We start from the raw sequence: 17,606 nt of genomic DNA on the forward strand, positions 1-17,606 counted from the left end.
GACTAGAAACTCTGGGAGCCGAAAGTCCCAATAGAAAACCTGGAGAGGATCATATTGAGGGAAATTGGACTCATCTGCTGATAGTAATTGCACTGAGACTTATATGCCACTTCATGGTGCTTTTACAGCCCTCTCTAAGCTAATCAGCATATTGCCCCCAACAATATGGGTCCTCGTTTTACCAACCTCAGAAGGGTGGAAGGCTGAATCAACTGATGAAAGATTACTGACTCAACAATCCACAGGTTGCATTTGACTACCAGCAGTTTATGCTGGGAGAGCAAGGTCTCTTCAGTGCCAGTGAAGTTACTCTGCTGGCTCAACCGAGGGGGTAAAACCCAGCATTAGAATATTCCCAGGGAGATTTCAAAGCCTCTTGCAATTCTTACACTTTTATTGACATCCGGTCCCTGTCCCTGTCCAATTTATCCAACTGCTCTTTGCCATTAGGAATGAACCAGATTAGGTGCGCAGACATGCTGAATCCGCTCAATTGAATTTTTAATGGTGGGCCTTCTCCGGGTCCCGTCAACCAAACAATGCCGGTTGGCGGGTCCCAGGGGAAGAGCCTTCTCTGTGGCGGCACCGGCTCTCTGGAACCAGCTCCCCCCAGAGATTAGAACTGCCCCTACTCTTCCTGCCTTCCGAAAACTCCTCAAAACCCACCTTTGTCGTCAGGCATGGGGAAACTAAACATCTCCCCTGGGCACGTCAATTTATGCATGGTATGCTTGTGTGTGTGTCTGTTATCATATGGGGTTTCTTTTCTTAAATCGTTAAATTTTAATTAATTGGATTGTTGTGACTGTTTTTACATGTTGTGAGCCGCCCCGAGTCTTCGGAGAGGGGCGGCATACAAGTCCAACAAATAAATAAATAAATAAATAATTGGATTTAATGGTTGTTTTTAATTGGATTTATATTATTGTTCTGTTTTTGTATATGTTGTGAGCTGCCCTGAGTCCTCGGAGAGGGGTGGCATATGAATCCAATTAAATAAATAAACTGTTAGTACAGGCACGGCCCCAATGTCAAAGTTCCTTCTGCGCCAACTCAGGAAGCTCAAAGTGCCCATGGAGCTGCCGATACAGTTCTACAGAGGAATCATTGAGTCTGTCATCTGCACCTCTATAACTGTCTGGTTTGGTGCTGCAACCCAACAAGACTCTTCACAGACTTCAGAAGATAATCAGAACCGCAGAAAAAACAATTGCTGCCAACCTGCCTTCCATTGAGGAAGAGGGCAGTGAAAATATCTACTGACCCCTCGCATCCTGCACATAAACTGTTTCAACTCCTACCCTCAAAATGTTGCTACAGAGCACTGCACACCAAGACAACTAGACACAAGAACGTTTTTTCCAGAATGCCATCACTCTGCTAAACAAATAATTCCGCCAACACTGTCAAACTATTTGCTAAGTCTGTAATTTACAATTAGTAATTAGTAAACTATTTACTAAGTCTTTAAATTACTACTAAGTAGTAATTTACTACTATTACTGCTAGTTTTTTCTCTCCATTCCTATCACCCATTTCCTCCCACTTATGACTGTATGACTGTAATTTGTTGCTTGTATCCTTAAGATTTTTTATTAATATTGATTGTTTCCTCATTGCTTATTTGACCTCCTATGACAATCATTAAGTGTTGTACCCCATGATTCTTGACAAACGTATCTTTTCCTTTATGTACACTGAGAGCATATACACCAAGGACAATTTCCTTGTGTGTCCAATCACACTTGGACAATAATAGAATTCTATTCTATTATATTCTAAAAGAGAAAAAAGGGAGGGGGAGAGAGAAAGGGGAGGGAGGGGGAGAGAGAGTAGTAAACAAGCTTCCCCCTCTCTCTCCCACCCGGATGGGTTCTCCTTCGCCCAGATGTTTTCCGCTCCCGTTACCTAAAGGCGTCTGCTGGCTGATGGGGTCCTCGTGCTTGAAGGCGTGGTTCGTAAACTGCGCCCCAGGGTGAGAGGGCGTGTGGCCGTAACTTGGAGCTCCATCAAACGCCATCGGGCCGTAACCTGCCAAGAGAACAACAGAGGGGCTGTGAATCGCCTGGCCTTGAATTGCCCTTCCTGCAAACAACGTCCCTCCAAGACAGGCAGGAGGCGAGGAGTTGCCAGAAATAGGAAGGCTCCGCTCTGCAACGGCAGCAGATGGCTTCTTTCTGCAAAAAAGAAAAAAGGAAAGGGGGCCAAAACCCTGAACTCAGAATCACCCACCTGGGACCCCTCTCTGCCTGGACGGCAGGGTTCTCATTGAATCGAGGGCGGGCTTGTTTTTCTGCAGTGCCTCCTACCTTTTACATCCGAACTCAGCCCGGGCAAAGGACGCTGTTACTGCCCATTTAAAAAGATCAAAAGTGGATGATAAGATGTCCCTTCAAAGCATGGGCGCCTCTTCAAACAACCAGCCGCGAAGTCCACATTCATATGTATAAATACATTTCTTATTTTATTTTAAAAAGTAATAAATTACAAGCAAACCCACCCCAGGATGATAGGGAAAAAGTTTTTCCAGTTGTCCAGAACTCTCCCCCCAGTTCCATGGCGAAACTGTATGAATGGTGTGTATGCATGTGATTATATCTTTTTATAATAAACGGGTTTTTATCATGGGGTTAGTTTTAGATATTAAGTTATATTTTTATTTATTTATTTTGTCCAATGTACAATGAAGGTTATAGAGGATATTTTTTGTTTATTTATTTGTCCAATACACAATACACATTGAAGAGAATAGACATGTAGTAATATATATAAAGAAAAGGATAGAAGAAAAGATAAAATAGAGGAGAAGATATATGAAAGGAAGAAAAGATATATGAGATAAAGGAGAGACAATTGGACAGGGGACGAAAGGCACACTGGGGCACTTATGCACGCCCCTTACATATATATTGCATATATATTCGTAGTAAAATATATCAGAAAAAGAATAGAAGAGATATAGGAATAAAATATAGGAATAAAGATATAGGATATAGGAATAAGATATAGGAATAAAATGTATCAATGAAAGAATAGATAAAGGATATAGGAATAGAAGAAAAGATATAGGCGATATAGGAGAGACAATAGGACAGGGGACGGAAGGCACACTTCCACTGCTCTTTTTTTTGTTTTTGTTTTTTGTTTTTGTATTATTATTTTGTAAGCCGCCCTGAGTCCTTCGGGGTTGGGCGGCATAGAAGTTGAATGAATGAATGAATGAATGAATGAATGAATGAATGAATAAATAAATAAATGTACGTACGTATGTACGTACGCATGTATGTATGTATGTTCTAGGAAAGTCGAAAAACACAATTTTCTTAACTTTCTAATTTTTTAATTTTTCCAATAAAAGTATGACTCCGAGCGTGGAATTGGGGTTTGCGAGTGCCTCTGCCTTCCTTTGATAAAGCTGCAGAAACTGCTGGATCCGGAGCGTATGTGATGTTGATCCCATTGTTTTTAAAACTTTTTTTGGTTCCTGCAAGAGTTTGGAGCAACAAGTCTCCAAGGTCTTTTCCCCAGGTTCGGAATCCACGTGGGGTTTGGCTGTCTTTTAAAAGCCCGGGTCGGCCGTTTCCCCCCCAATCCTTAACCCGTAAGCAACGTTTCCATTAATAGTCCTCCATCTACAAGTGGGGGGGGACGGGGGGACGGTTACCGATCTGTTCGACAAACTTGCCTGCCATTCCACACGTTAAACGCTACCCTTTAATCTCATTCTCGCTGGCTTTTCTCGCTTGTTTTGTAAGGCGAACTTTCTGAAGAGCCCATTAAATGAGAGAGAGAAAAATAACCTCCTACTTTAGACGAAAATCACTCGCTCAAATAATAATAAACAGCTTATTTTAAAAAGAAAAAGTAAGGAGCGAATTCAGATGGCTGGAGGGAGACCAAAAAAAAATCGCCCAATGTGACCTCAAGGTGAGAGCGAATCGTAAATCAAGCGCTTAGACACCAACTTTCATTAATTACGCGGAGCCAGTTAAACAACTTCGGCTAAAAAGTAATTACAAAGTAATATTATCTTTAAGACTTCTCAGCGCATCAGCATTTTGCCCTAAGACCGGGAACTGTTTAGCGTAGCCCCTGTGAAATCTCCCCTGACTTTCCCAACACCGCCCCAGAACGCTTGTTTTAAAAGTAAATAATCATTTTATGGCAGCTTCGCTTCCGGAACGTTTAGTTACTCCACAGTTACTTTTAAAAGTCGCTACTCTTTTAGAGAATAGGTTTGCACATTCAAAATACACCATAGTTGCTTTTCAGAGGAGCAAATAAGTCGTAGCTTTGCTGGTGGTGGTGGGAGAGAAATGCTTCCCCCCCCCCATAGCAACCCTACAACCTGCTTTTCCGGACAAACACTCACGCCCCCCCCCCCCCCCCAAAAAAAAGCCGTTTAGCTTCTTTAAAAAAGGGATCGGACTTTTGACAAAACTGAAAAAATAGAAGAGAACTTGGGGGGGTCGGGCGCGGAGAGGAATTGGGGATCCCTCGCATAACTGCGTCGCTAAATGCCCACGGGATGCAATTTAGTTCACCAGCTTCTCAAAACTAAAGGAGAGTTTTGCTAAAAGACGTAGACTTGCGCTTCTTAATTCATCAACAGCCCCCCTTCAATTCAAACGTCCCCCTCTTCCTCATATGTTACTAGTCCTAGTATTCTCATCTTGGGGACGCCAATGTCTTTATTTTTACTTTTCTAATGAACCAAAACTTCCGGAGAAAAAACCCGTGCAAATCTTTTAACGGGTGACAGCAGGAATAGAAACCTTTCGCAATTTTGTTTTATTCTGGTTTTGTAATCCTGTCTGAATTTTGGCAGGGGACGTTAGCTGCCAGACGCAGGGTGGTAAAAGAAAGCTATGGACCTCCTCAATTCATCAGCTCACTTTTCCTTAAAGGTCTTTATATTTATTGAGAAGTACCGGGGCGGCGCTTCCAATGTAACTTCCTTAACTTTTAAAAGTAAAGGCTGCTGAATTCCATTGTCTGAAATCTCTAAACCGTTTTTGTCTACCTCACTTTTTTCCCCACGTCTGGGCCTCCCCCTATGAATTTCAACACACCGGAGTGAACCTAATCTGCAAATCTGCAGATACAGTATTTCTAAAAGGAAAGGAAAGTTGAAAATAGAAATCTGCTCGTTTCGATAGATTCATTTATTTTATTTTATTTTCAGGTTAAGTTGCTTGGCTCATCATTTGTAATTCTTCTCCCAAATGTTTTTGGATTCTGTGGAGTTTATGGCGTTTGGGGATTCGTGCAAAGCCTGATCCAAAAACACTGGGGATCCCCCTACATTCCGCAGCTTCATTGCTACCCTAGAATATAGCAGGGTTCAAGGCACCACGCTTCACTTTTCCAAATAGATATTTCGCCATTCAGTTTTTTCAAGTCAGCACCTCTGATCTGAAGTGTATTTACCCTGACCTCTTTTTTTGCGCGCCGGGAGGGGGGGCATTTCTTTCAAACCTGTCTGCCCTGAAGTCCTGTCGAGTTCAGGGGACCCTGCTGTCAAAGAAAGGGGAATTCAATCTCCGAGTCTTTTCCTTTGCTACCAAAGCCGAGCCACTGTGCCGAAGTGGCCTGGGAAACGTGTGAACCTTGGAAAGTGCGCATCTAAGATTGGGCTGCTGTAACTCAACACTTTCCAAAAGCCTAGGAGGAAACGGGCTTCAGGTCATAACAGGTCGTTTCCAAAAAACAAAAACCCCAAATCCAATGGGCTCTTTTATTTTGGCGTCCGCAGAAGAGAGTGGAAACAAAGTTCAGGTTTTTCTGCCTTTCCGCCTTCCACGGAGTGGAGTTTCCAGCGCGTTGCCCTGAGGGTAAAGGAGAAGGGGGGGCTAGCAACACCTTGCCCAGGAGATTGTTGTCGTCCCTCTTCCCTCCCTCTTTCCCTCCCACCCGTCGCGCATTTGGCAGGGAGCAAGGAGCTGGCGAGGCCTTGAGCCTTTGAAAAGCTGCAGCGTGCGCCAGGCGCGTTCTAGCGCTAAGCGTCCCCTGTCTCTTCGGCCGCGAACAGTGATGACAGGCCGGTGCCCAACCCCTGCACTTCCAGGCATCAAGCTGCACTCCGAAACTGCCCTATCTCCGCTCATAACGCGCGCACACACATAGCCAAGGCTCCCCCTTCTCCTCCTCTTCCTCCTCCTCCTCCTCCACACCCTCCTCCTCCTCATCTTCCTCTTCCTCCTCTTCCTCCTCCTTCTCCTCTTCTTCCTCCTTCTCCTCTTCCTCCTTCTCCTCTTCCTCCTCCTCCTCTTTCTCTTCCTTCTCCTCTTCCTCCTCCTCCTCTTTCTCCTCCTCCTTCTCCTCCTCTTTGCTCTCCCAACGCTCCTCGATTGCGCTAAAGCTCTTGATCCGGAGCTCTTTTTTAACACCCCCCCCCCCCGGGCAATTCAGTGGCCCTTCAAAAAGGTGCCCGGAGCAAGAACGGGTGTTTTGGCCCCATTTCCCCGGCGTTGCATGACCCAAAGCTTCAAGAATGCGATAAGGAGGGTTGGCGTGCTGAACCGGCCCCTTTGATAGCGAGGTCGCTTTAATTAGGGCTTTATCGGAGGCCGAGCTGATTAAAATGTGCTGGAAATAATTGAAACGTGGACATCTGGCCAACTTTTCTGAAGGGGTGCAATTGTTAGGGGAATCCAGCTGCCTAGCGGGGAGGGAGGGAGAGAGGAGAGATGGAGACGGGACGAGGAAGCCTAGCAAAAAAAAGTTCAAAGCAGAAGACTTCTTTCTCCCGGAGAAGACTTGGCAAAAACGCCAAGGTAACTTCTTTCCCACGGTGGGGGGAGAAAATATACTGCACAAAAAATAAAGGGAACGCTCAAACAACACAATATAACTGCAAGTAAATCAAACTTCTGTGAAATCAAACTGTCCGCTTAGGAAGCAACACTGACTGACAATCAATTTCACATGCTGTTGTGCACATTCACCTTTGTACAGAACAAAGTATTCAATGAGAATATTTCATTCATTCAGATCGAAGATGAGTTATTTGAGAGTTCCCTTTATTTTTTTTTTAGCAGTGTACAAATCGCCTCAAACCGAACATTCAACCTTGGTTAACTCAAAGCAGGGAACGTTATATATATTCATTACTCAAACTTCTCAACATCCCCAAATTCGGTCTTTTTATTTCTTTTTTGGGCGGGTGTGTGTGTGTGTGTGTATGTGCGCGCTAGATAGGGTACCCGGTATTTTCCCTCTCCTCCCGTTCCCCCTCCCCGGTATTTGGTTTGGAACCATCAGGACATTTTTTCACGACTTTTAAAATTATACCTGCTTCTCACCCATTGCTACTCTTTCGAAGTGGCAATTAAAAAACGATTCTTTCTCCGCTCTTTAAGCCTAACTCTAAAGCGCTAATGTTTGGTTAGGCACAAGTCCGCACAACAGGAGCTGAAGGATTTCTCAGTCCACCCATTTAAAATCAAGAACGTGGGAGATTTTCCCTTTGATTTTGGAGTAAGAAAATTTGAAAGACCAAGTTTTCAAACTTAAAATCAAGCTAAGTCCCAGCTCTTCGATGACACCAGCATATATGTCAGCAACTAAATCTCTAAGTCTTCTGATTAAAGTTCAACTTTGGGAACAACTGCCAAGCCAAGATTTTTCTCAACATAAGAAAATCTGCATTTTCTTGTGTTAAGAAAACGCAAATGTTGGGGGTTTTCTTTTCTTTTGTTTTATTTGCTACTTTCTCCATCATTAGAACAATCAAGAGATAAGGTAACACAAAAGAATTTGAAAAGTCTTATGCATAAGTATAAAATAAAATGCAAAGCAACTCTGTGAGGTAGCCCCTCACATATGCAAATATGAGATTGTCAATAAATCATATATATACATTTGGAAGAGCTGAGCAGTGTGCTACACACACATATACACAAACAAAATGAGTCCGCAAGAAGGGAGGCCTATAAATCTAATTAATAAATAATTCAATAAATAAAATTTCATGAGAATTATAAGAGAAAATCCTTGAGACTTCACTGTATTCAACTCAGTTAATGATATCAAAAATCTTCCAATTACAGTTTAGAGGTTTGATAGTTTTGCATTGAAGTGGGATCTCGCCTCTTGTCCCACGCTATAAAAACACATGAATTTTTATTCAGCATCCTCATCATCTGAAATAAAGATATTTCATTGTTTTAAATATAAGCTGAGTCTACAGCTACATTCCAGAATTCCTAGAATGTGTTGGTTTAAAAAATAATACCATTAACCAAATGCAAGGAATCAATGGGATTAAGAAGGCAAAAGGCCATTTAGTGAATGGAATTAAATTCTGAAATAGTGTTCCCAATAAGAAATTGCCTTCACAATTTAGTAACTTGCTAAATAAAGGTAAATGTATTGAAAAACACCGACCATTTCACTATTTTAGATGCAATTAAAAATTATCTGTAGAATCATTAAAGTTTAATTTAAAAAATTGTTTAAAGAATTGAAAATCATGGAAAGAATATTAAAGCGCAGCATTAAGAATAATTAAAACCAATGTGCTATTTAAATGTCTTATTCTCTCTATTGCTCTAAACTGTTCCCCACAACTATGCCCCTCCAAAACAGTACAGAATCTACCTGTAACTGCTGCAACAGGCTTAACTAAAAATTAAATGCAAATAATTATGGAAGTTATCATTGACTGTTTTCTCCCTAATAATACTAGGTATATATCTGCTGAAATAAATTATTGCCTGAATTATATTCTAATGATATTATTCTTTTGCACATGCGCCATCAAAAAAGGATCATTTGTTTTTAATTTGTAAGATTATTTTTACTAGGATCAGTTATTTTGTGGTTTCATGAATTTCACAAAATTATTCCTTTATGGTTCACACCAAAAGTATTGAGATACAACTCTCTCAAGTTGCCTCCATTATGTAGGAATAAGCAATATGATTTCACCATATGTTTATCCAGCAATGACAAATCTATATTTTCTTTTATGTACACTGAGAGCATATGCACCAAGACAAAGTTCTTTTGTGTCCAATCATATTTGGCCAATAAAGAATTCTATTCTGTTCTGTTCCGTTATGTTCTACTCTATTCTATTCTACGGTCGTTTCTTTAAGAAGGTGCTACTCTAGGAATTCAGAACTTTGTTTGCGCAATGTCCCATTACAGTCTAAGAAGCACACACCAGTGGGTTTTTGCATAGACTTGCTTAATGCATGGTGATGCTAAGTGTCAAACATAAAAGATTTTGGTTTATTGGGAAAGAATTCTGAAAATGTAGCGGTGTTACATGCCAGCCTAGGTTTACTGAGATCAATGCCATTCATTCTCAGATTGCAGCACAGTTCTCACTGAGCCAAATTACAGTATTTCAGAAAACAATGTTGGCATGTGATTTTTGCAACTTCTGTGGGTTAAAAAATTATATCCAGGGAACAACGTCCCCTTCTTCTTTTCAATTTAACTCCAACTGTGTAGTTTTAGTTTCCTAAAATATATAGGTGGGCTAACATACCGTCTTGACTGTGCTCCTTCACTGTACATTTATTGCATTAAAAGCCATATTAGATCTTAATTATTAATATTCCCACCCCCATCAATATCCATTTAGCATTAATTGCTATATGCAAATACCTATGCACCCTAACGTCTTGAAATTTTATTTCCACAGGAATCAATTCTTTCATCCTGTTGAAATAAATTATTCCAACAGTTGGTTGCACTAACATGAACTGAACTGTTAGATTCAATTTTTTTAAATGGCTTTTTTTATCTTCAGCCCAGTTATAAACAAACAGTAGTACCTGCTTTCTTAAAGTAACATCTGCAAAAGAATATCAAGTTCAATACACAAAGACATTAACAAATAAACAGAAACTAACAGGAAAGTCCATATGTGAAACAATTATTAAAAGTAAACTCCATACACATTAAAGTTGTAATAGCAACTACCTGAGTACATAATCCCTGCACTTTTAAGCAGAAATCTGGAGCATGTTACTCAATGGGTTCTTTTAATGGCTAAGGGAGAATATTCGGGTTGCTAAATTAGGTTTAGAGCTGTTGATACTCCTGGTGGAAGACAATGTACTTTTAATAGTTGTGTGTGTACTCCTGGTTTTAATTCTGGAATGAAGCGAGTCCCATTTAATTGAGAGTTGCAAATGTTAAGGGTTTCTTTTCCTGAAGCTTGGCTGAATTTCGCTGTGAAGCAAATAGATACCACTACGAAAGGAGAAGGTGGAGCGATGGTATGATTCATTCAATGCTTGAAAACCCAGTAATCATAATGTTACAAAAGGGTGTTACCACATAGGAGAGACATACAGTAAACCCTTGCATACTCGTTGGAATGAATATGAACAGAAAAGGCTCTTTCAGTCCTTAATCCTTTTTTTTTTCTTCAAAATATACTGCTCAAAAATAATAATAAAGGGAACACTCAAATAACACATCCTAGATCTGAATGAATGAAATATTCTCATTAAATACTTTGTTCTGTACAAAGTTGAATGTGCACAACAGCAAGTGAAATTTATTGTCAATCAGTATTGCTTCCTAAGTGGACACTTTGATTTGATAGAAGTTTGATTTACTTGGAGTTCTATTGTGTTGTTTAAGTGTTCCCTTTATTTTTTTTAGCAGTGTAGTTTTATCAGGGATTTCCACGGGGAGAGTTGTGTTTAGAAGCAGCAAACCCAGCAGTAAATATCTGAAATACACACGCACACTATAATACACAAGCTAATCAGCGTAAGAGTTTGCTACATGTATATCTCTCTCTGTCCAATGGGAACCTATAACATAAATTGTAAATAGATGGCGCATCCCTGAATAAATCTATTTGGAACCCAGGTTTATTAAATTGAATGGGAGCATTTTCGCAACTTTACACTTTAATCCACAGGTTTACTTCACAAAGGTCGGGGAAGTACTGTATGTTCATCTCCTCCACCCGCTTAGTCCAAGACCAACTCTGAAGCATTAACTTGCAAGCCTATTCAAACCGATCAATTGATTTAGCCTTTACGGTACTCTGAAAAGTAACGTTCCGGGTGTGCTAACCCTACGCCACGTGCATTGAAAAACTTTTAACTCCGGTTCGGTTTTCTAGAGGGATATTTAAGGACCGACGATTGATTCCTAGTCTCAGATAGTTGCAATGTTTTTTTTTGGGGGGGGGGGGGCACCCTTTATTAACCGCCGTCCTAGCCACCAGGGTTTAGGGTTAATTACAGTGGTCTTAAACCAATTTGCCGCCTTTGGAAGTTATCCTTTTCCCTTTTATAATTGCTTCCTTACTTTGGTGGCTTAAATATTTTTTTTTAAAAAAAGATTTCTCAAGATCGGCCCATAGGTTCCCCGCCCCATCCCTCCTCCGCCTCCGCCAGGCTTGCCACCGTAGTTCAGCAGTTCAAATCTCACCACCGGCTGAAGGTTGACTCAGCCTTCCATCTTTCCGAGGAGGGTAAAATGAGACCCCAGATTATTGGGGGCGATGGGCTGACTCTGTCAACCTCTCAGAGAGGGTTGTTAAACCGGGATAGAAGTCTAAATGCTATTGTTATTGCGATCATCATTCAGGCTCAGGAGTTTGGCCAGAGATGGCTTGGAAAATCTCTTACAGTCTCTCACCTACCCATCTTGCTGGCGGGCACCCGGAAAGCGAGCGGGAGCCCCGGGCTGGCGGAAAGCCATCGGGTGGCCCCAGAGATGGACTGCTAAGGTGGATCGGCGACGTCTGCTCGCCCCGTGGCTCTGAGTGCTAGCGGAGCCCAGCGTAATTCTGCTACTGCACCTGGGTAGGTGGTGAAATCGCTCACTTAAACTATTTTACCCGCCTTACACTATTAGACCAGACTTCTTCTTCTTCTTCTTCTTGAAATACTTCCTCTTCCTCTTCTTCTTCCTCTTCCTCTTCTTCTTCGCCATGGGCGCACCTGCGTGTCCGCGCACGATTTCGCTACCAGTCCAGGTGCAGTAACAGAATTGGGCTGGGCTCCGCTAGCACTCCGAAGAGCCCCGGGGGCGAGCACCCCTCACCGTTCCACCTTAGCAGCCCATCTCTGGGTGCCCACCCTTCCCCCCAAAAATCCGAGGCTTCCCCTCTTCCCTTCCCCTGGACTTACCTTGGTTGCGGATGGCTTGCTGGCTCTCGAGGCAGTTGGGCAGATAGGGGCCGTTGGGGAACATGCGCGCCTGGCCGGAGGGCGCTTGATTGGACGGCGGCGGCGGCGGCGGGGGCGCGAAGGGCCCGTAGCGGCAGGCGCCGGCCGTGCCGGTGAACTGGCCGGAGAAGTGGACGGTGAAGGCGCTCAGGCACTGGTCCTCGTGCGACGGCTCGCCGGAGCTCCAGGCCGGCTCCTGCTTGATGAAGGCCGAGGGCGGCGGGGCCAGCGAGCCGTACGAGGCCGCCGCCGCGGGGAAATCCAGCACCGGAGCCCACTGGGTCGCGCCGCCGACCGGCATGGAGCAGCTCCCGTTGGCCGGCAAGGGAGGCACCGACGGCGGCGAGGACAGCAGGGCGTTGAGGTCCCGGACGTCGGAGCCCAGCTGATCGCCGGCGCAGATTTTCCTCCGCGGCGCCGGGAACCACTCGCGGGCCCCGCCGGCTCCGGCGCACTTGTTCCAGGCGCTTGGAGGGGGCCGGCTCGGGTCTGGCTGGAGACACCAGGCGGCCGAGTTGAAGCCTTTCGGCGAGGCCGTGTCGGCGGGCGGGAGGCAAGCGGAGGGCTCCAGCCCCGCCGCCGCCGGCAGAAGCGAGAGGGCCAGGTTGGTCTCCAGGATCGCCCTTTTGGCCGCTGGGGAAAGGAAATAAAACAGGTTCGAAGCCCTGGAGTGGAAGAAGCCCCGAGCCGCCCGATCGCTCCCTTCCTTGGCTGGCTGGCTCTCCAAAAGGCGCACGGACGGAGGACGAGGAAGAGGAGGCCCCGCAGGAGCGATGGGAAAAGCCGCACTTGAACTTTCTCCCTTCGGTCTCCGCTTTAACCCTCCGGCCCCCCGAAGCTGAGCTAATTGAGAAGGACCGGCGGCGCGAGACGGAGGAGGAGTCAGCCGCGCGCGGCCGCTGCATTCACACTTCCCGCAGCAAGGCGGCTCCCCCCGGGGCGCTCAGCGACTTGGAGGGGGGAGAGAAGAGCAGGAGGGGCGGAGGACCCGCTTCCCCCACACACACACACACAGGCCAAGGAGCGTGGCAGGGGCGCAGGGGTGGAAAGGCTAAGCCTCGCCCACCGGCTCCTGGCCTGGCACAGCCCTCTTCCTTCAGAACAGAGCTGGAAAGGGGACCATGGGAGGTCTTCTAGTCTAACCCTCTGTTCAACCAAAAAACCCTAAAGTCACTCAAAAGTAGGACAAGAGGGTGGGAGAGGAAGTAGGTTTCGAGAAGGTAGAGATGTGGGGTGCTGAGTGGAAGGAAGGGAGATGGAAGAGATGGAGGGAGGGAGAAAGAGTAACATGAATGCAGACGGAAAACGTATTAACTAGATCATACGGGTATTGATATGAGTCTTCTGAGAGGGGCGGCATATAAATTATAATAATTTAATAAATAATATGAATATAAAAGAGACTAGTTCATAAATATGTAATTATGTATGTCCTTTTGAGATATGTGTGAAATATATGCATTGACATTTGTAGGAATTTAAAGTGGGGAAAAATAATAAAAAACTTTTAACCATCACCACCCCCAAAACAGGAGACTCGATACAGGGGTCCTCAAATTTGGCAACTTTGAAGACTTGTGGACTTCAACTATCCAGAATTCTCCAGCCAGCTATGATATGTTGGAGAGTTCTGGGAGCTGAAGTCCACAAATCTTCAAAGTTGCCAAGACCTCTGCCCTAGACCGTTTCAGACAGGGGGCCATCTGGTCACTTCTTTAAAAAAATAAAATAAACCTCCAGTGATGGAGCACCCACAACTTTTGAATATAATTTTTTATTGGCCAAGTGTGATTGGACACACAAGGGATTTGTCTTCGGTGCATATGCTCTCAGTGTACGTAGAAGGCAAAGCTGTTCCAACTGGTCAATTGTCTTCGGCGTTAGGAGGGTTCTCCTTAATCCCACGTTGCTTCTCTCCTAGATTAGTTTCCATCCCGTTTCTCTTTTTTTCCCTTGCCTTCTGGTGCTTTCTGATCTTCGGAGGTTCGGGGATTCTGAGGCGGGAAAGGTGAGGATGGAGAAGGAATTCCCCAGGAGTGACTGGCTTCTGGCAAGGGGCTTCTAAAGGGGAGGAGAGAGGGGTTACCACCATCTCTCCTTTGCTTACCGACGCTGAAGATGGGCGCCTAACTTTGGTCAGGCACCCGTGTTTGAAATGTAGCCAGATTGAAATAAGGAAGCAAAGATTAACCCACTTTCCAAATACACCGCTCAAAAGATAAATAAATAAAGGGAACACTTAAACAACACAGTATAACTGCAAGCAAATCAAACTTCTGTGAAATCAAACTGTCCACTTATTGACAATCAATTTCACATGCTGTTGTGCACATTCAACTTCGTACAGAACGAAGTATTCAATGAGAATATTTCGTTCATTCAGATCTAGGATGTGTTCTTTGAGTGTTTCCTTTATTTCTTTGAGCAGTATACTTTCTGAAATGTGCCACCATTCTGTCGGCCAAGGCCCCATCCCGAACTTCACTTCACCACCTCGGTAAAAGGAACCCGGATCCACGTAAATTCTTCCACCTCAGCTGCCAGGGTGGTGGGACCTCAGTTTCGAGTTGGTTGGTGAAAGTATTTGCTGGTTGGTGAAAGTTTTTGCTGGTAAGAAAGGAACTAGGTTGGCTCACCTTCTGCCAAGCAGCTGAGCTGACCCGAAATCTTTTTGGCTCTCCCGCCCCTGAGTGCATAAGGACCCTTCCTCCAATAACGGGGTGGTGGGCTGGCAGGTTAGTTCTGGAATTAGTTAGAACTCGGGGTCAAAATACTTTCTCGGCGAATTCCCTGGAACACCAGGAGAGATCCGACCAACAAAATCTTAATCTCATCCCACTTTTTCTTCCATCTGGTCTTTCCTCTTGCTTTCAACCCTTCCACCCCCATACACACAAAGGAGTGTTATTCTAGCTGGAATCAAACTTGATCCCTAGTGATTCTATGGAAACACCCACACATTTTACTTGGTGACAGCACGAAAGCAATTTAGCTTTTTTTTTCCTGTTTGTGTGTATGTGGTGTGGTGTGTGAGTGTGTGATCTATCTATCTATCTATCTATCTATCTATCTATCTATCTATCTATCCATCCATCCATCCATCCATCCATCCATCCATCTTGGCCTGTTCTTTAGTCTTTAGCTATAAGAACTCCTGGTGGTCTTCTATCCCGGATTAATCTGGTCCAACCTTCTTCTTTTTTGTTAGCCTTCAAGTGGGAGATGTTGCCATCTGCTGCAGGCCTACAGAAGCATAAGGGCTTTATGGCTGGCCATTAGCCATCATTATTACATAAACATGCTCTTCAGTAGAGTAGAGCAGGATAGGGTAGGGTAGAACAGAACAGAAATCTTTATTGGCCAAGTGGGATTGGACACACAAGGAAATGTCATTGGTGCTTATGCTTTCAGTGTAAGGGTGGCAACACAAACTACCTCTCATAGCCATCGATAGCAATCATGGATTTGTCCAAAGGTGTCCAGGTTGATGGTCAGCATCTAGTTTAAACGTATAGTTGTGGGGGGGAGGGGATCTATGGGATTAACTGGCAGACCTGGAGCGGCCAGGGAGGGCTGGAGGTCATCTGGTGCCTTTTTCGCAGGAAAGATGGAAGGGAAGACTCTTTTTTTTAAGGGAAAGGGTGTTTTTTAAAAAGGAAACAATCCCTTCCTTCAGGGGGAGTTGCTAAAACGGGCCCAATCCCAAAGAAAGTGATAGTCGGGGCTTTCCAGCAGAGTTTAATATAGTTCGGGAGTTTTCCCTAGCGGATTGCTCCGTGCTCCCCGGCAACACGCAGTAAACTCTTGGGCTGAACGTATTGGAAGGCGACGTAAAAGCTTTATTCGGTCCTCTTCCGTTTCCAGCCTTTAGCTTTCCACAGAAGGCAGTTCTGCCCACGCACATCTTGCGGGGTGGCACCCACCTCCGAGAGCTCAAGGATTAATCTTGTAGCCTAATCTCCCGTATTACTAAAACTCTGAACATCCAGCCACCCAGATGTGGGCTACTATGATGGAACGGTGATGTGTGCTCGCCCCCGTGGCTCTGAGTGCTAGCGGGAGTCCAGCGCAATTACGCTACTCCACCTGGGCTGGGCAGGTAGTGAAATCACGGGCGGACACGCAGGGGCGCCCATGGCCAAGAAGAGGAAGAAGAAGCAGAAGAGGAAGAGGAGGAGGAGGAGGAGGAAGAAGAGGAAGATGGGGATGGGGAAGAGGAAGAGGAAGAAGAGGAGGAGGAGGAGGAGGAAGAAGAGGAGGAGGAGGAGGAAGAAGAAGAAGAAGAAGAAGAAGAAGAAGAAGAAGAAGAAGAAGAAGAAGAAGAAGAAGAAGAAGAAGCCGAGTGTGATTTTGCTACCTGCCCAGGTGCAATAGCCTAATTGCGCTGGGACTCCGCTAGCACTCAGAGCCACGGGGGCGAGCACATGTCACCGTGCCACTTTAGCAACCCACCTCTGCACCCACCCGAAACTTCACAACGCTCCTCAAAGTCTCGGCTATCTTGGGGCCCCTTTTCGCGCGTCCTTCCGTATCCCTGAAATGCACTTTTTGCTATTTTCTGCACACCCTCCTTAAAATAAAATAAAAACCACCCACAAGCCGTTTCCTGATAAAAGAGCCATAATCTCTCTCCAGGAATCACTTCCCCAGGCTCGGCGCGTTGGGAAAGAGATGCCTTTCTGCCCCTTGGACAAGAAAGCGAATGAGAGACTAACTCGCAGAGATGCTTGCAGGCGAACCTGGCAACTCTTCGCGCTCTTTCTCTTTTGCTAGGTTTTAGGGGAATCCGATGAGCGGGCACTGAATCCCTAAACTTAATAACCCCAATGCAAGTGCTTGCCGGACAATTTTCGTGTTGCAAAGATGGAGGGAGGGACGGACGGACGGACGGACGGACAGACAGACAGATAGATGATGGATGGATGGACGGATATATAGATAGATAGATAGATGATTGATAAATGGGGGGATGGGTAGATGGATGGATGGATAGATAGATAGATAGATAGATAGATAGATAGATAGATAGATAGATAGATAGATAGATAGATAGATAGATAGATAGATAGATAGATAGATAGATTCGAACGACCCTGTGTTGCTCTGCGGCTTCCCAAAGAGCCATTCATTACACCAAGGCTTATGTGAGAATAAACCTGTTGCTCTTTTAAAACGCCCAGCTTCCGAGTCAAATTTAAAGGCAGCTTGGGACCGAAGAAGAAGCGACTGGCTGACTCAGAGCCGCTCAGGAGCCTTCCGCGACCCGAACTTGGGCCGAATCCTAAATTGCCGCCGCCGTTTTCCATCCTTGCCCCGCGCTCCTTCGCGACGCCCGAGAGAGTTTCCACAGCAGCCTCTTCCCTTCTGCGGAAAAAGAGGGGCGCCTTCCTACAAGGTTGATGGCGTGCTCAATCTTAAGAACTGTGTGAACCTAAAAGCCCCGAGGAGAGGGGA

At 44.9% G+C, this 17,606-nt stretch overlaps 1 protein-coding gene across 1 annotated transcript in view; it reads right to left on the bottom strand.

Annotated features, from left to right (window-relative positions):
- The window catches only part of WT1 (WT1 transcription factor), a 65,287-nt gene extending 52,176 nt beyond the window's left edge, over window positions 1–13,111 (bottom strand). Inside the window, exons 1-2 of the mRNA XM_070762262.1 lie at window positions 12,114–13,111; window positions 1,909–2,031 (exon numbers count right to left, since the gene is read on the bottom strand). Coding sequence (XP_070618363.1) covers window positions 1,909–2,031; window positions 12,114–12,453 — 463 coding nt within the window. The 5' untranslated portion in view covers window positions 12,454–13,111. The remainder of the gene's footprint in view (window positions 1–1,908; window positions 2,032–12,113) is intronic.
- Window positions 13,112–17,606: the final 4,495 nt, after the last annotated feature.

The sequence above is a fragment of the Erythrolamprus reginae genome, chromosome 1, assembly GCF_031021105.1.
Source record: "Erythrolamprus reginae isolate rEryReg1 chromosome 1, rEryReg1.hap1, whole genome shotgun sequence".
NCBI lineage: Eukaryota > Metazoa > Chordata > Lepidosauria > Squamata > Dipsadidae > Erythrolamprus > Erythrolamprus reginae.